At 37.4% G+C, this 19,983-nt stretch overlaps 1 protein-coding gene across 7 annotated transcripts in view; it reads left to right on the forward strand.

Annotated features, from left to right (window-relative positions):
* tmem168b (transmembrane protein 168b) overlaps window positions 1-19,983 on the forward strand; it is a 37,669-nt gene that overhangs the window by 6,448 nt on the left and 11,238 nt on the right. For 5 of the 7 annotated variants that reach the window (XM_043709535.2, XM_043709533.2, XM_087997220.1 and 2 more), the window contains 3 exons: window positions 4,524-5,778; window positions 8,136-8,278; window positions 15,311-15,585. In XM_043709535.2, coding sequence (XP_043565470.1) covers window positions 4,642-5,778; window positions 8,136-8,278; window positions 15,311-15,585 — 1,555 coding nt within the window. In that variant the 5' untranslated portion in view covers window positions 4,524-4,641. Of the gene's footprint in view, window positions 1-1,886; window positions 1,976-4,523; window positions 5,779-8,135; window positions 8,279-15,310; window positions 15,586-19,983 lie in introns of all 7 variants that reach the window. The other 2 variants (XM_043709530.2, XM_087997222.1) reach the window with 1 other exon arrangement.

Consider the following 19,983-nt stretch of genomic DNA (forward strand, 5'->3'; position numbering starts at 1 on the left):
TTTGATTGAGACTGGCTCCACTGGAACAAATCGTGTGTTAGACAACTGTTTTCTCATCAGGACAATGAAGCATTGTAAATATTATCATTTTCAAATTTAATGTATTAGTTATGTTTGTTTTTAACCATTTTTTTCAAAATGAAACTAATGAATTCAGGATGCTTTTTGCAATAAGACTAACATTAGCCATGTATTTCTGATAACGTTTTGCATCCATTTTGTAAAATGACTTGAAAAATATGGTTCTTACGGGTCCTTTGCAGATACTAACATTGGAAAAAAACTTGTCAGTATCAATCTGATGTGTTCTTATTATTTTATTCATTGCTCATTTAAATAACTCTCAGCTAACCATATTGTGATCATGATCATTTCGGACCGCAGAAACATTGCTATCCTTAATATGAAAAAACAATGTTTTCGTTGAATGCATGACTCAATCTTTAAACCGAAAAGTGCTCAAAAGACTTTTTTTAAAAAGTTGATTGAAATAAAGAGTAAAATAGAGGATTGGTAAAAGCCCATAATTAAGTGAAAACTTTCTTTCCAAATGAGGTACTTTTTATTTTTGATATATTTGTAAATTTGAGCCGAGTTTGAGTTATACGTTTTGTAAAAAAGTTTGATATTTGTGATAATAGTGTAAGAAGGTGAAAGGAGAGAATAGATATCTACAGTGGAGGCTTCAATAAGCTATTTAACTTGTTAATTTATGTACTTACGTTGCACTGTTTTTAGCTAACAAAAATGCCTAATAAATTTAAGAATAAAAATGTATTAAAACCTAAAATATGCAGTTTTTAATCCAGACGCTGGTATCAAAATATATTTGCTAAATTAACTTTCAGTGATTTTTCATTATTAAGTTGATCTCTCAAAACCCAGGCCAGCTTGTTCTAAATGAGGGTTTCATCATCATCACTCTGAAGCTGTGTGTAGCATTGCACATGTGCCGTCCAAATCAAAAATCCAGAAATTGCTGTCAGAAATAACCAGCTGTTTCATGGGGTCAGCTGTTGCCAGTTTTACAAATGCAAGCAGCACATAATTCAATGATTTGATGGGTGTTTCACCTGCTTCTGCACTATTTTCACTGTAAAAGCCATTGAAAGGTTGCACCTCTGTTGAAAGACTATAACTGACTTTTTAATGAAGTACTAGTTCATAATTACATGTAAACTTCTCTGTCACAACTTCTCTATCCCGAAAAACTAATCTTCAGAGCCAGGGATGCAAGTCTCTTTCCCTAAAAATAAGCTTTTTAAAATAAAAACTATATTTTATGTATTGAAAATTTGTTTATATTTCAGGTTGTATTTTAAACTGTGAACCTCAAAATCTGAGCCAATTTAGGAGGAGACGGTCTATAGATTAATGTTATACTCAATGGAATTTGGAAGAATGAGAGAAGATCTTATTGAAACATAAGATACTTAGGGGGCTTGAAAGGGTAGATACAAAGAGATGCCAGTTCAGCTGACTTTATTTAACTTCATTGTTTTGAAACTGACTTGGGTGTGTGAAAACTTTCCATATTAGTTATGAGCTACTTTTGGAATTCCTCTTTGTTCAGACTGCTTTCTGGCTGAGATGTTGATCTTTTTCTTCATGGGCATTCACTTGATGTTATTACTGATCAAACAAATTGATGATGCCCCACATGGATCAGATGATACAGATACCACTTAGATTTTTGACTTGAACAATGGTATTATCCTGGAAGTGCCAGTACTTTGATCTAGGACATCTCCATATGGTTTTGCATTTGGTATACTGACAGAAGATGCTGTTTGTATAATGAGGCCATGTTGAGTGCGCTTTTGTCAGCAAAGGATATCTTTTGGGCTGATTTTGCCCATAATATTTCTCTCATGATTCTTCTCCAGATAGCAGTGCAAGGGCAGCCCTGGCATTCAAGTCTCCTAGATGGACGATCTTTTCTTCCTTTTGGGATGGCAATGAGAACTGCATAGAGGTCAGAATAATAAAATCTTCCCTTAATATTTTCATCAGATAGCATCTTCAGCTTGATAGGCTGAATGACCTTCTTTGCATCATAGTAGTTTTATGATTCTGAGAGTCAATAGTGGCTATAAGTGCTGAGGACTGTAACAAATTGGTGATGTCTAAGCACTTGGTATTGTGTCATGGGCCTTTCACTTGTAAAATTAGGGAGGTCTGGTAGTGCATCCAAGATCTATTTTGGATTGGTTTATTTTAGAAGTGTCTATGTCAGTCTTGTTTTTCCACTAGGTGCATCATCTGCTTTTTCCTTCAGCTCCCCTTCTCCAAGAAGCTGGGTCTCAATGAGGGCAGCAATGTTAGTTTGGAGTATTAATAGTTGTCATTATATGATTAACAGGTTTTCTTTCCAAATTATCATTCTTGAGATTATCTATAAGTATTCTAACAGTTTAAATTGCAAAATTTAAAGAGTTTGCTTTTTGATCAGAAAAATCTGCTGACTATGGTTCCCCAGCCAGGAAAAAGTGGGACTGACAATTTTTAGGGCAAGTTTTACAGGCTGTTCCCTGTTTGGAGTGAGCACAGGACATTTCAATCCCAACACAGCAGTCCAACAACCATTGTACATCTGCCTATGCAGGTTTTTTTTATTAGGCTCCAGCTCTTCAATATGTAGCAAATATACCCTGGCCAAACCCTGTGTGTAAATATGTTTAATATGGAATTCTTGGGATGCTGTTATTGTCCATATAGTCTTGATGGATTGGCAATCTGATTTCAGTAATGTGTTAGTCATGACAATTGAGACCAACTTATATCTGCATTTTTTTGTAGCTGTGAGATGCACAGTCTCGCTTCACATTTTGCTTGGCATATCACCCTGATCTTGCCACCATCGTTGACCCTATCAGGAGTATGGAGATCCTGATGGTATCACTCAAGGGAGATCCCTTGTATTTAGACATGCCTTCCAAGTGTTTGCGATATTCCAAGTTGCTTTGCAGCCATTTAATTATTTTGATATATAAATAAATAACTTGAACAGTACCGTGAGTTGCAAAGTTTATCTTCTGAAAGTACTTCAGTCACTTATTTCCTATATAGTACAATGCTCTGTATAAGGCAAATGTGTGATTCAAGCATGCTCAGAGAATGGTGCAGAGGTTTCCTTGTAAAGCAAATGCTGTGCATACTCGAGCTCTACATTTTCAGTCATTTATAGGAAGGGAATTGAGAAATGGAGTGTTGATATAATTACAGCTGGTGTTTGCTGAGCAAAAATTTAAAGATTAATCCAATGCATTAGCCTTTTTGTATTTCATACACCTGAGATGAATGCCATATAATTGAAATAAACAAACATTTTGATTATGCATAAACTTTGTTTATAGATATCGTTATCATTTAAGTGCCATCTTGTGAATGGGATATTAAACTAAAGCATATTGCCCTCTCTCCTTTAAATCCTTTATCAATAATCTTAAGTTTATGTATGCCTTTTATTCAATTACTTGCGAGAATATTTGCTCAAATTAAAAACAATGGATGTCCTTTGTTCATTGTTTTTAGGTGCAGTTCTTAAATGAGGTTCTGGCATTGGTAAAGTTCTTTGTAAATCAGAAATATTTGATACTGTTTATTTTAAATATAATGTCTAAGTATACTGAAATTTGAAAAAAAAGTGTGGCATCTGAAGTGTGAAGAGTACATTTCAGAATGTATGTGGTGAATAATCTGCAAAATACTCTTTATTTGGGTTAACAGATATTAGAATGCATCAGTCAAAATAGTATTTGTTTTTAATAGCAAATATTTGTCTTTTGTGCTATTATTAAATTTTGTGGGACATAAGTGAAATCAAAATCATGGATAGGAGTTCTTAATTATCATTGTAAATGTCCTTTCTGTTAGTATATTACCTTTTTTTTTATTCAACCGTATTCTGTCATCATTTGTATTCTCAAATCCTTAAATTTCTTCTCCGTCTCTACATTTGGTCTGAAATTTGATCTTTATCTTGATATGTAAGTCATAAACTTTTCTCCATCATTTCACTTGAGTCAAATGTGACTGTTGTCTATTAATTATCCTTGTTGAGAGAATTAAAAATTTCTGAAAATTGCTAGATTTTTAAAAATCTTGATATTGCTGTGTCATTGACTCCAACTTTGTACGTTTTTGTATTGTCACTCTTCTCTCCAAACTAATTCATTGTTACAATTCCTAACTTTACATCCGTTAAGTTGAAATATGAATTGAATAAGTAAGAACGATGCTGCTGTCCAAAATATCCTATCGCATGACAAAATAAACTTGAGGATAAATTTTATGTAAAATGTATAATTCCACAAAATGCAGAAGGTCAAACAACCATTTCAATTTCAAATTGAAAGAATTCACTCCGAGTAAATTAGTGATGGATATTTGAAAGTAATCATAGAGTTCAGTTGTTATTTAAGAGTTTCCTGTTAATGGTGCAAGTTTTGCTTCAGCATTTTGATCCTACACATATCCATTCTCTGCATATAGTCATTGAACTGTGTTTTTTTTTTTAATAGGACTTCCCACTTGTGTGAGCTTGGTTCTACAGTGACGAATGGCGCCTTAGAAGATCATCAGCATCTGCACTGTGCAGAATCACCAGAAGTGCTATCAAAGCCTTTTCAATCATATTACATGTGTAAATCACTGCGTTATTGTGTGAGCCACTGTCTTTATGCAGTAATGACTAAACTGGAGGAACTCAACAGAGAAGCAAATATGCATTCCTCAATTCGATATCTTGGCTATCTGGCAAATATAAGTTTGCTGGTGGCAATTTGTATGGGCCTATACGTCCGATGGGAGAAAACAGAAAATATATTATTGCTTGTGATATTTATACTGGGACTTTTTGTGCTGGGCATTGCTAGTATATTGTACTATTACTTCTCCATGGAAGCAGCAAGTTTGAGTCTGTCTCATCTCTGGTTTGGATTTTTGCTTGGTCTCCTCTGTTTTATAGATAACTCTAAATTTAAAACTGATGCAAAAGAAGAAGCCACCAAATATTTACTATTGACCAGCATTTTGATTAGGATTTTGTGGTCAGTCGTGGAGCGAATGTCTGGATGTGTCCGACACCAACCTGCCCTTTTAACATCTGCAGAATGTCTAGAGCTGGTTGGATTTGCTATAGCCAGCACTGCCATGTTGATGCCCAACTGCTTGAGTGTTGTTTTACTTGTTTTTGCTTTGTCAATGTTGATTGTTGATTTACGAATGAAATCCTTCCTGGCAGTTCCAAACTTGATAATCTTTGCAGTGATTACATCCCTGTTGTTTTTTCCATCTTTAAAAATTAGCACTAACCCCTTTGCCTTGGCTTGTTATTTCAGCCGCCTAATTTGTGACCCCTTACTGGATCTTTATTTTAGTGGCTTATCTGTTACTGAGCGGTGGAAACCTTACCTGTATGGCCGGACACTATGTAGACGAATTTCCATTCTTCCTGTAGCAGCTATTGAGCTGATATTTTTCATTCTTGCTGCATTAAAGTTAAATAACTTAGACCGTTGGTATTTCCTGATACCAGGATTTTCTATCTTTGGGATCTTCTGGTTGATCTGCCATATAATTTTTCTCATAACTTTCTGGGGTTTTCATACGAAGCTCAATGACTGTCAAAAAATCTACTATACTCATAGGATAGATAATAAGAGTCTGGACTGTGTAATGGCATCCAAAGGAATGCGTCATTTTTGCTTGATTTCTGAGCGGTTAGTCTTTTTCAGCCTATTTTCCACGGCAATTCTGGGTGCAGTCTCTTGGCAGGTATGTGTTATAATATTTGAAATTACCATTTGTTTGGTCTTGAACAATGATTTATTAAGTTACAAATGTTTACTGGGTACTTTTCATAAATATTTAACAGTTTGAGCCATAGATGCATTTTTGTGTGAACTTGTGCATATATCTATAAAGTCACGTAGCTTCATAATTACTTAGAATTGCTTTTTAAAGAAAGGTTATGATTAAAACCAGAAGCCTGTTATAGTTAGCTTGAAAAGAGCATAGAGTGCTCTGAAAAGTTTTTATTTTTTTAAGAGATCCTATTGTAGCAATAAGCATACTTGAATGTGCATTAAGATCTTTTACCTTAATTATGTTTTAAAAATACACTGCATAAGATCTCTTTAGGAGCTGGATGTTTAAGTCTTTTAGGTACACTCTTGTACCTAAATAAGTAATTTTGTTTTATTAATTAATTTTCAACAAAGTCATAAATGTCTGTAAGTGAGTTATTTGTTCACTGAGGTGGAGAAGCAACAGGTGCGTTGACTATTTTTGAAGTCCTAGAAGCCAACTGACATGCTATTGGTAGAAACTGAGGAAGAGTTGATCAAAAAGTCACATATCGACAGGAAATCAAAAGATTAAAATAAACAGGAAAGCTATTTTTAAAAAAAATTGACGATGAACATGACATCTACAAAAATAATAAAAATATCAGTTGCCATTAAAGTTACAACTGTCAAACAATCCCTCATATTTTTTAAGATGCAATATCTGCATCAGCTTTACCTGGTTTCAGCACACTACCTGCTGGCCCTCTACTCACCAATCCACTCACCCTCTGGTGCATTTCAAAGTTCTCTGTTCAAATGTGTAATCACCTTTTCACTTTATAAATGTTGGGGAAAGTGAGGACTGCAGATGCTGGAGATCAGGTCGAACAGTGTGGTGCTGGAAAAGCACAGCTGGTCAGGCAGCATCTGAGGAGCATGAGAATCGACTTTTCAGGCTTAAGCGGGCACCACACTCTTCAACTTTGTAAATGTTGCATGATTTACTGATCACTGACATAGTGAAAACAGTGGATTAGTTTGCACTTTTGTGCTGAAACACCAGATAGCAGGAAATTAAGATGTTGTTTCTATCTCCCTGAGGAAAAGCAGGAAAATTGATAAAAATAAGATGAACAATATTTCACCAGGAATTGTTTGAACAAGAAAACAAGGCAGGCGGTGAGGATTTGACACTTGCGAGCTGCCACTCTTTAGATGTCCTATAATAAAGGTGTACAAATCCGTACCTTAGTGGTTTTGTATCAGGATAAATTTTGAGAAATTTGAAAGAATCAAAATTAATCTAATATATGTAATTTTTATTCATCATTCTTGGAATGCAATTAATTTTTAAAAATCCAATTTTCTCCTGACCAATTAATTCAAATTGACCTTCTGTTCAAATGAAAACTGAAACACAAAGTGTTTTTGTGAATTGTTTTAACATAAATAAGTTTGCCTACCAAAATTTTAATTAAATTTGCAAAACTTGAATTTATTTCTGGCTTAAGATACTAAATTTAAGAAAGCATTTTAAATAAGGTTTAAATGTTTTCGTGAATATTTTGTTGTCATAAATTATGAAAATATTTTTATGAACATTTTAATTGCATCTTTTATTGAGTTGAATGCCAAATTTAAATAAAACAGTTTGTGTGATAATCACTCTTCATAATTTTTTTTTACATATTTCTCGAAAGCAAATACATTTTGGCATAAAAATTTTAAAAAATGAATTTTAAAGTTTGCAATATCAGTGGCACAACCTGTAGTCTGTCACTGTTGTGTGTTTCTTCTGCTTCCATTTGTTTTCTAAAAAACAGCTAATTGAGCTAAGATAACAAATGTTGTGGCTTTCATATTATTGTCCATTAGCACCACAGTTTTATTGCTGTAGCAGCCTACCTTCCTGCAGTCATAAAAGAATTACTATAATGGCCAGGTGCCATCCTGCAGTGATGGATGAATAGACCATCACTTGGGATACCAGAGACACGAGCTGTTTCTTAGTGGTGGGCTGGGGAATTTCTGGGAGGGTGATGGACATACCCAAGAACCTAATTAAGATCATAAGACGTAGGAGCAAAAATTAGGCCATTCAGCCCATTGAGTCTGCCCTGCGATTCAATCATTGCTGATCAGTTTCTCATTTTAAGGTTTCCAAAGGCATTTGTATTGCTGCTGCGAAGATTAGGGAACAAATACTGAATTATAGTGAATTGTAATTGATTATTATTTAATATCTTGTGATTTATGATGTTAATGGCTAACTTTCTTTTAACCTTGCTCATTACAAATATCCTGGCATCGAAGATGAAATATTTATCTTTTTATTTTCTGCAGCCAACAAATGGATCGTTCATGAGTGTGTTCCTCATTGTTTTGCCATTGGAATCCTTAGCTCATGGTCTTTTCCATGAATTGGGTAGCTGCTTAGGAGGAACATGCGTAGGCTATGCCATTGTAATTCCAACAAATTACTGCAGGTATCTTTCTGTATAAAGAACTGCAATTGCAGCAGACATTTATTCTAACAGGATCAATGCATTTACTGTTTGTAACCTTGTAATCGTAATGCTTCTCTCTCTGCACTACTTTTCCAAATAGCTGTTACCTTATTATAGTGTGTAGCATTTAAACATCCACATCACTTTCTTAACTATTTATCAAAATTGACATGTCATGGATTGAGCATTTTGTTTCCACCTTTGCAACATTGATGAAAAATAATTGACCTGAAATGATAACTCTTTCTCTGCATATAACTGATCTGCTGAGTATTTCCAATATTTTCTGTTTTTATTTGAGACTTCACTCTCCTTAATTAACATAACTGTCAGAGTTTTGTCTGTTATTATGACCTGTGCCCTCCAGAAAATTCCAAATGTCCTTTCTTCTGACTAGATGTAGCCAAAACGATTGAGGTAGATGTTGTCTACATGGACTTTAGTATAGCCTTTGTCAAGATTCTGCATGGTAGACTGATTGGTAAACTTAGATCACATGGAATTTAGGGAGTGCTTGCCAATTGGATACAAAATTAGCTTGATGGTAGGAGACAGAGAATGGTGGTGAAGGATTGTGTTTTGGACTGGATACCTGTCACCAGCAGTGTTCAGCAGGGATTGGGTCCACTGTTGTTTGTCATTTATATAAATGATTTGGATGAGAAATTAGGAAGTATGGTTAGTAAATTTACAGATCACACCAGAATTGGTGGTATAGGGGACAATGAAGAAGGTTATCTAAAATTACAAAGGGATTTTTATCAGTTGGGCTAATGGGCTGAGGAGTGGCAGGTGGATAAATGTGAGATTGTTTTTGGTACAAAATGAGCAAAGGCAAGACTTATAGAATTAATGGAAGGTTCCTGGGTTGTGTTACAGAACAAAGAGACCTAGGGGTTCAGGTACACAGTTCTTTGAAAGTTGTGTCGCAGGCAGACAGGGTGGTTAGCATGCTTGCTTTCATTGCTCAGAGCATGGGTGTACAGGACGTTGATGAAGCCTCTTCTGGAGCACTGTGGACAGTTCTGGTCACTCTGCAATAGGAAGGATATTATTAAATTGAAGAAGGTTCTGATCTCACAAGGAATTAAGGGCTACGGGGAGAGTGCAGGTAAGTTGTGTTGCAATGCCCATCAGAAATGATTAAATGGGTCGATTGGCATTACTTCCACTCCTATATCTTATGGTTCAGAAAAGATTTACCAGGATATTGCTGGGAATGGAAGGTTTTAGTTATAAGGAGAGGCTTAACAGGCTGGAATTCTTATCACTGGAGCACCGAGGTTGAGAGGTGTCCTTTCAGTGGTTTATAAAATCATGAGCAGTACAGATAAGGTGACTAGCAAAGGTCATTTTCCTGGATGTGGGGAGTTCAAAACAAGTGGACATATTGTTAAGGTCAGAGGAGAAAGATTTAATGGGGATCTGCAAGACAACTTTGTCACACAGTGTGGTTCGTGTGTGGAATGAACAGCCAGAGGAAGTGGTGGATGCAGGTACAGTACCAACATTTAAAAGAACATTTAGACAGGTGTATGAATAGGAAATCTTTAGAGGGATATGAGTCAGATGCAAACAAATGAGTTTAGTTAGGGAAACTTGATTGGCATGAACGAGTTGGACTGAAGGGTCTGTTTCCATGCTGTATGATTCTGTGACTATATTTAAAAAACAATGTAAATACAATATGATGTAAACTAAGTGGGTAAGAAAGTGTTCTAAACTGAAATGTGACATCTGGTGTTGGTTAAGCTGAAATGAGTGATCATCAATGTTTTTCTATTTCTATAAGATATTGTGTATCATACTCTATCCCCAATGGATTTGATATCTTCATATGATATACTTTTACTGTATACAGAATTGTTGTGGTGCAAATGAAAGCCATTCAGCAGACCTAATCTGCAGCGAATCTTTGAATGAAAATTATTTATTTGGTGCCATTCTTCCGACCTTTTTATGTGCTCCTGCATATTATTTTACTTAAATATCATCTAATGCCCTCTTGAATGCCTTGATTAGAACTGCCCAGTACACATCCAAGCAGTGCATTCCACATCTGACCCACACTCTGTCTGAAAAATGTTTTTTCTCAAATCATGGTTACTTCTTCTGCAAATTACTTTAGATCTGTGCCCTGTTGTTCTAGATCCTTTGACAAGCAGGAATAATGTCTCCATATCCACTCTGTCCAGAGCCCTCATGTTGAAATCTTCAGTAATATCTCCTCTTTAGCTTCTTTCCAAGTGAAATACTCCCAACTTCCCCAATCTGTCTTAATTATGCACGGTGGCTCAGTGGTTAGCACTGCTGCCTCTGAGCACCAGGGACCCAAGTTCAGTTCCAGCCTCACGTGACTGTCTGTGTGGAGTTTGCACATTCTCCCCGTGTCTGCGTGAGTTTCCTCCGGGTGCTCCAGTTTCCTCCCATGATCCAAAGATGTGCAGGTCAGGTGGATTGGCCATGCTAAATTACCCAAAGTGTGAGGTGCATTAGTCAGAGGGAAATGGATCTGGGTGGGTTACTCTTCGGAGGGTCGGTGTGGACTTGTTGGGCCAAATGGTCTGTTTCCACACTGTAGGAAATCTAATCTAAATTAAAATGTCTCATTCTGGGACCATTTTCCTAAACCTCTCTAATGCATTCACTTCTTCCTAAAATGTCACACCCATTAATGTTCATAATATTCCAGCTGAAATCTAGCAGACTGTACATAACTCTACTGCTTTTGTATTCTGTTCACCTGTTAGGCAAGTCTAGGATACTTTAGGCTTTATTAACTGTTTTCTCTATCTGTCTTGCCACCTTTTAACAACTTATGCACAAATACACCAAAGTCTCCCTGCTCCTGCACACCCTTTAGCGTAGTACATTTTATTTCATACTGACTTGCTGTGTTCTTTCCGACAAAATCTTTTCCCTTTGAGGACGTGTATTGACGTTAGTGAAGTTTAAAGAGGGACCTTGGTGTGCTGTTGCAGCTAATCACATTCATACTGGTCGAAAACAACTACCTAACTATTCTAATCCTGTTTTCCAGGGCTTGACCCATAACCTTGTATGCTTTGGCATTGCAAGTGCACATCTGAATATTTCTTAAATGTTTTGAGGGATTCTGCCTCTATTACCCTTACAGGCAGTGAGTTCCAGATTTCTACCATTGTCTCAGTGAAAAAGTATTTCCTCACATCCCCTCTAAGTCTCCTTCTCCTTACCTTAAATCTATGCTCCTGGACAATGATTCCTCCACCAAGGAGAAAAGTTTCTTCCTGACTACATTATCTATGCCCCTCATAATTTTATGCATCACAATCACCTGTGTCTCAATCTGATCTGATCTAAAGGAAACAACCACAATCTGTTCGATATCTCCTTAGTATAGAAACTCTCCAGCCCAGGCTACATTCCAGTGAATCATCTCTGCATTACCTCCAGTGCTGTCACATCCCTCCTATAGTGAGGATTCCAGAGCTGCACACAATTTACTAGCCATGGACCAACCAATGCTGTTATACAGTTTCAGCATCTGTTGGTAGACCTCTGTGACTCTACAATGTTATTCATTGTCCTCCTCAAAGTTCACAATGCTTCTAAATTTGCATCATCATTTGAAATTTTCTCCTGCACTCTGAGAGCTAGAGTATTAATCAAAAAACATCAGGAAAAGCAAGAGTTCCAATACTGACCGCAGGAGAACTGGAACACATAACTATATCAAAATGAAAAATATCCTTCACCATTATTCTCTATTAACTGTCACTCAGTCAATTTTGTATCCATTTTTCTAATGTCTCTTTTATTCCATGACCTGCAACTTTTCCCTCAGATTTGTTGTGTGTGGCACTGTATGGAATGCCTTTTAGAAGTCCATGTAGACCTCATCAACAGCATTAACATCATCAACCTTCTGTTACTTCAAAAATCTGCAAGTTAGTTAAATATGATATTCCTTTTAGGAATCATGCTGGCTGTCTATAAGTATTCCACATCAGTCCATGTGGCTTCTAATTCCAATCCAAAGGATTGTTTTAGAAGTTTTCCCACTACCAAAGTTAAACTAACTAGCCAGTAATTGTTTAGCTTATCTTTGCAACTTCCAAGGCGTGGATGACTGAAAAATTATGGCCAGTGCTTCTGCAATTTTCACTTTCACTTACTTCAATATCCTTGGATGCATCTCATCTGGGTTTTGTCAATTCTTAAATACCAACTCCGTATCTAGTATCCCACCTTATTAATGAACCGCTCTCTAGTGACTTTGTTTTATTCTCAGGATAGCCTGGATAACATCCATGGTGAAGATATTTGCTGAATAACTCAGCTATATTCCTTCCTCCTTGTGTAAATCATCTTCTTCATGACTAATTGTTACATCCCTTCTCTTATCACCCATTTGCTAATGATGTGTCTATAGAAGACTTTGAGCTTTTCCTTTATCAACTACTAGTGTTTTTCATGATCTTTCTTGCTTCTCTCACTTTCACACCTTCCTTCTATATATTTTGGTTTTTAGTTGTATTTTCTACATGATGGAAGAAGGGCTTATGCCCGAAACGTCGATTCTCCTGTTCCCTGGATGCTGCCTGACCTGCTGCGCTTTTCCAGCAACACATTTCCAGCGTTTTCTACATGATACCTATCATTCTTCTTTATCTTAATTTCAATCTCCTCTTTTATCATGGAACTCTAGATTTGTTAGCCTCACCTTTCCCTTTTGAGGGAATGTACCTTGATTGTATCCAAACCACTACTTTGAAGATACTGTATTGTTCAGCTACAGCTTTTCCTTTGGTTCCAATCTATCTGGCCTAGCTCTGTTCTTACCTCATTGAGATTAGTTAGTTAATTACTCTTTGTATGAATTGTCCTTCATTACTGTCATCCTAAATCTTGTTATACAACGATCACTGTGCTCTAAATGTACCCCTAATCCACCTCATTTCCAAGAACCGATCTGTCAGTCCTCCTTTCTTGTTGGATACGACATGTATTGCTATCGGAAATTCTACTGACCATAATCTAATACGACTTATGTGCTTAAGGCATAGGAGCAGAAGGGAGCCATTCCATCAGGTCTGCTGTACTATTCAACGAGATCATGGCTATGATAGTCCTGAATTCCACTATCCTGCCTTTTCCCCATAACCTGAGATTCCCTTACTGATTTAAAAAAATTGTCTATGTCATCCTTAATGATCCAGCCTCTACAATCCTGTGCAGTAAAGAATCTCTCAATGAGTCACTACTTTCAGAACACCACCCTGTTGTCATTTCGTTCAGCCAGGTTTCTGTTTTCACTGCAAAATCATAATTCTACATGACAGTCTGCGATTGTAACTTTCCAATCCTGTTTATATACATGCAATGTAATACTGATTTAGCATGTTTAATTTCGCTATGAATCTACTTGTTAACTTTTTATTCTCTGTTCAAATGCTGTCTCTTTCCCTCAATATGTTCAGACATTGTTCTCAAATATTCTCTCCTGGTTTCCACACCATTGTAGATTTAATTTAGAGCAACTAACACTAGCAAAACACCTCACAAGAAACTCAGTTCCAGCTCTGTTCAGGTGCAACCTGTCTGGATTATACAGGTACCATTTCCCCCCACAACCTGACCTGAAATTTAAAGCCCTTCATCCGCATCATCTTTCCTGTCATTCATCCATTTGTTTCATCCTCCTATTTCTATATTCATTAACATATGGTACCAAGAGTCATTGCAAATGATCAATTTTGAGGTCCTGCTTGGTATTTCCTACCTCGCTCCCTAAATTCTGACTGGAGGAGTCCCTTTCCTACCATTATGAAGCAAGACTTCAGACAAATCACCAACTCGCAGCAGGATCTGCTGCAGCCACAGAATGTCCTGTCATGTTTTTGAACTGAGCACCAGAGAGACAACATACCATCCAACAGTCACTTCTACAGCTATAGCAACACCTCTAGGTGTTCCTAATTAATTAATCCTCCGTAGCGACTATTCTTTCACTCTTCCTCTCTTGTATGTGTCTCGTGTACCTGTGGTGCCACGGACCTGCAGCTTATTGCACTGTTCTGAGGAATCGTTGCCTTCATCAGTCTCCCATACGATTTGTGAGCAGGATCTCAGGGCTCCTGTGCTATCTGCCTGATTCTCCTAAACTGTCTGGCTGTCTCCCCTTCCCTATCTGCACACATGCCCTTGATCTATGGTGTGTGACCACTCCACTGTGAATGTGCTATCCAAGTACCTCTCAGTTCATGGATGCAGCACAGTGATTGCGTATATATTCGTTTAGGTCACATCAGTTGTCTATAGAACTCCATGCGCCACAGAATGGGTATTCCACATGGCCTGCCATAACTTAAAGTTTTCTAATAGTTACTTGTAAATTCATTAATTTCTCATCTTCAATTTATATCTCCTGTGATGACACTTTCTTTTTCCATACTCCGTCATCTCATGCAACTTTTCAACTCCTGGTCTTCTGGAGACTGATGAAGATGGAAAAGGAAAAATGTAGCCCTCTTCCATCCTAACCAAATGTGCAATAATCTACTCTGTCCCATTGCACTATTAGTTGAAGAGACAAATCTGAGAAAGACATTGTTTTGATGGATTGCATCGGCCCGTTTTTCTTTATCAACAGCTAGTGTCTCTCATATGCAAAAACACTTCATGTCTTGCTTGCAGTCACCTTTTGCAGTAGAGCTCTCACCGCTTGCTGGTCCTTTGCCTTGAGCTATCTTGACTCCCTGAGAACTCTGTGGTATGCGACTGTTTTCCTGCGAATATGGTGGAGCCAACAAAGTTGCTCTAAAGAGATACGCAGTTAATGTGATATATTACCATGTGTAGCAGAATTTTCAAATTTAACTATCATGCGAAGTATCATCTATGAAATGACTTAAATGAATTCAGTAGAACAATCAAATTTTGAAAAATATGTAAAAGATGGATTACAGCAGCTAAATATTTATTTTGTCATTTAGAATTCATTTTAATTGTTTGATTTTTTATTTGTAGTCCTGATGGTCAGCCAACGCTCCTCCCTCCCGAGCATGTGCAAGAATTGAACCTAAGGTCTACAGCCATGTTAAGTTCCATCCAACGATTTTTTGCCTATCACATGATAGAGACTTATGGTTGTGACTATTCCACCAGTGGCTTTTCTTTTGACACTCTTCAATCCAAAGTAAAGGCATTTCTTGACTTGCATACTTCAGATGGACCCAGACATGATACCTACATACTGTATTATAGTGGACATTCTCACAGCTCTGGCGAGTGGGCATTAGCAGGTATGGTGTGTAGATTGTTGTGGATGCTTTTAAGTTATCTTCCTATCAATGTTTTAAAATAATCTCCTCCTATCTAAAGTGTTTCTTTAGTCTCTGAGTGCTTGAGAGTATAACGCTTTTAACCATATATGTTTGTGTATGTATAATATGAATTTATATATCTTATCAGTTACATTATTTCAATTCCAATAAGTTCAAGCACAGAAACTCTCACAATACACTAGCTATCCACAATGAGTAAACAAGACATTTTTGAACAATAATCTGATAATGATTTTAATGATTTTCTCTGGTGCTATGAAAGGATTTGAGATTTTAATGTCTGTCAATGTAAGTGTTCTAAACTTAAAATATTTACAGAATCACAGAAGGAAGCCGTTGCACCCATCATGTCTGCACTGGCTGTTCAAATGAGCGTCATTATATAGTGCCAATCTCCTGCTATTTCTCTATATCCTTTAAGACTATTTCAGTCCAAATAATCATCAATGCCCCCTTGAATGCCTCAATTGAACATGCCTCCATCACATTTCCATGCAGTGCATTCCATCTCTTAACTACTTTGCGAAAAGTTTTCTCGCACAGCACCCTTGCTTCTTTTGGACATCACTTTTAATGCCCTCTTGTTCTTGTTCCTTTTATGAGCAAGAACAACTTCTCAGTATTTACAGAATCAAACCCGCCCATGATCTCAAAGCTCCTCTGAACTACCTCTCTCCAAGAAAAACAGTCCCAATTTCTTCGATCAGTCCTAATATTGATATTTATCATTCCTGGAACTGCTCTTGTAAATTGCTTTTGCACTTTCCAGTGCATTCACTGTTTTCCTATAATGTGGCACCCACAACTGAACACAGAATTCCAGCTGAGGTCTAACCTATCTTATTCAAGTTCAGCATCACCTCCTTGCTCAAATAGTCTATGCCCCTCTTAATAAAACCTTGTACGCTCTCATTTACTGCTCTCCATTTGCTGCCTTCAATGATCTCTGCATTTATGCACCAAATCTCTCAGCTTCTGTAGCCCCTTTAGAATTGGATCTCGTATGCTGTCTTCCTGCTAAAGTGCTCACCCCCAGTTGTCTACATTGATCTTCATCTGCTACCAATCTGCCCACTCCACCAACTTGTCAATATTCCTTTAAGTTCCACACTGTCTTCCTCTCAGTTTACAATTCTTCCATCATCTTATCATCTGCAAACTTTGGAATTGTCCCCTGCACACCAAGATCCAGATTATTAATAAATACCAGAAACAGCAAGGTTCCCAATATTGTGCGCAGTTTTGGGCCCCATATCTCAGGAAGGATGTACTGGCCTTGGACTGTGTTCAGAAGAGAATAATCCCAGGAATGAACTGCTTAACATATGAGAAATGTTTGAGGACTCTAGGTTTGTACTCGATGGAGGTTAGAAGGATGAGGGGGGATCGAATTGAAACTTACAGCATACTCCTTGGCCTGGACAGAGTGGATGTTACAAGATCTTGCATTGGTAGGAGAGACTAGGACCTGAGCGCACAACCTTAGAGTAAAGGGAAGACCTTTTAGAACAGAGGTAAGGGGAAACTTCTTCAGCCAGAGAGTGATGAATCTATGGAATTCACTACCACAGAAGGCTGTAGAGGCCAGGTCATTTTGAGTAAATTTAAGACGGAGATAGTTAGGTTCTTGATTGTCATGGGGATCAAGGGTTACAGAGAGAAAGCAGGAGAATCAGCCAAGATTGAAAGGCAGAGCAGACCCGATGGACTGAATGAGCTAATTTCTGCTCCTATGTCTTATGACCCCAGGAATCAATTACAAACCTTCTTTCAGCCATATCCATTGATTATTATGCTCTGTTTCCAATCACTCAATCAATTTTATATCTATGTTGCTCCTATCCTTTTTATACCATGACCTATAACTTTGCTCACAAGTCTTTTGTACAGCACTGTCTCAAATGCCTTCAGGAAATCTGTGCATGCCACATCAACAGCATTATCCCCATTGACCCCTTCTGTTACCTTTTCAAAAAAACTCTTAATATTAATTCAACACAAATTCCCCTTTAGAAATCCATGTTGATTCTTCCTAATCAATCTCCTATTTCCATGTGGCTACTAATATCAAATAGTTGTTTCTAGGAGCTTTGCCCACCACGTAAATTAAACTGATTAGTCTGTAATTGCTGGGATTATCTTTACAACCTTTCTTGAGCAAGGCTGTAATGTTTACAATTCTACTGATTTAATCCCGACTGGATAAGAAACTTGCTTGCACATTTGGAGGAAATAGTCAAGTAACTTTTTAGAATTTTTTGTTCATTCGTGGGATTGTGCTGAGCAAGCATTTATTGCCCATCTCTAATTGCCCTTGAAGGTGTTGGTAAGCTGCTGCCTTTACTCTCTGCAGTCTGTGGGCTGTAGGTAGACTCTCAATACCCTTAGGCAGGGAAGGCATTTATTTTCAAGTCAGGATGGTGGCTTGAAGGGAAATTTGCAGATGATAGCGGTCTCACTCCAAATGTTTGTTAGTCCCTCAATACATCTTTGATTCAAAACTTACAGAAATCTATGTTTTATGTAGAGACCGTCCGCAAGCTGCGAAGAGGTTTTATTTTTGAGTCCATTCGCAAGTTGATTTGTATGCAAGTCAAAACCAACGGCTACTTTCTACTGTCAGACTATTCTCAAGTACAAGGAAACACTTTTATGTCACATTTTTTGATATTAATATGACCCTATATGGGATTGCATTCATAAGTTGAATGTCAGTAAATCAGGGACCCCCATATTGCAAACTATGCAGTCAATATGCTTTCAGTTTGACACTTTGTATCATCAATGGTTGGGGAACATGTCCACATAAAATGAAAATACAAAGTTCAGTAATAGGACATAAGAAACAATTACAGTCACTGGGATCAACTACGTGAATGCTGTACAACCTTTCTATGTTCTGAGTTGCTTGCATCTTTTTTGAAACAGCAGATGCTGCAATCATTGAACATACAATTGTAACTGTAAATTAGATCAATTGGCTTTATCATGCTTAGATGCCCCTATTTTTAGTAAGGATGTGACACCTTTGGAAATGAATAATGCATGAACATCTCTCTTTGTTGTAATGGATGATCTAATTTGATGCATTCCATGCCATAGTTGACAACTTTGGTCTACAACAAAGGTGTTCACATTTTGCTTTTATGGGCCTGATCAGTGCATGCCACAAAGCTATATGGGACTATGTTTAGGGATAGATTTTAATTCTGCCTGGCCTTCAGGCAACTGGCCAGGTGAGTAAGACCTCAAATCAATTTTAATATCCTTATTATCATTTGGCTATGAGCAGTGTGCAAATAAAAACTGCTTGGGAGTTGTTTGTGTGTATAGTGGAGAAGGTAATGTTGAAAAGCTGCTCTTGTATACCTGGAGCAGACACCGGACTTGTGCTGGCTTATATTGGCCTCACCTGCAGAGTTCAGATTGGATCATGTGACCACATTGTGCCCTGCCAAGAAGTAATAGGCTGTACTGTTACACAGCCTCTGATTGCACTGGTACTGTGTAGTGCTAAAGTTATTGATGTACAGGATTATATGTGACACAGGTGGCATGGCATATAAAGTCATTAAATATGAATTAAATTTAAATCCACATACTTACAATAGCTACAGTTGCTTAACAGGTCAGTTTAGCTTTGACATCACGTTCCTGATGAAGAGCTTATGCTCAAAATGTCGACTCTCCTGCTCCTCGGGTGCTGCCTGACCAGCTGTGCTTTTCCAGCACCATGCTTATTGACTCAATTTAGCTTTGATGTCAATTCCTTTTATATTTACAAGAAAGAATCCAATGCTTTGGAGCACAGATGATATCATTTTGATTTCACCATTCATTTCCCACTGTCATCACTGTCAACACCTTCTCAATCATGACTGAAAACAACGAATGCTAGCGATCACAGCAGGTCAGACAGCATCCATGGAGAGAGAACAAGCTAAGGTTTTGAATCTAGATGACTCTTCATCAGAGCATGTTTTGTCAGTTCCTGACTGATCAAGGAAAATGTATAAATTCAAGAGCTCGACAACCTCATGGGAGAGCCCAATTTGTGGTGGTAGAGTAGAAAGAAAGGTTCCAATATGTGGCCAAAACAAAGAAAATGTTTCATGAAGTTCTATCAGTAGTAATCTCCGTGCTGTTTAACCTCTTATAATGATTTATTTTCATGAAGGTAGCATGTAATTTGAATATTTTAATTCCTAGTTCCTGGCACCTCATCAGCACCAAGTACTCCTTGATAATTACACCATTGTTAATCAAGGAGTGAAACCCCCTCACCCTTCTCCCACTTCTGTCTCTGCTTCACCCTCAGTTTGCAAACAAACTGCTGACACTTTCAATTTTTCACAG

This window comes from Chiloscyllium plagiosum, unplaced genomic scaffold (genome assembly GCF_037043375.1).
Source record: "Chiloscyllium plagiosum isolate Xiang-an unplaced genomic scaffold, Cpla_swu_hap1 HiC_scaffold_19, whole genome shotgun sequence".
NCBI lineage: Eukaryota > Metazoa > Chordata > Chondrichthyes > Orectolobiformes > Hemiscylliidae > Chiloscyllium > Chiloscyllium plagiosum.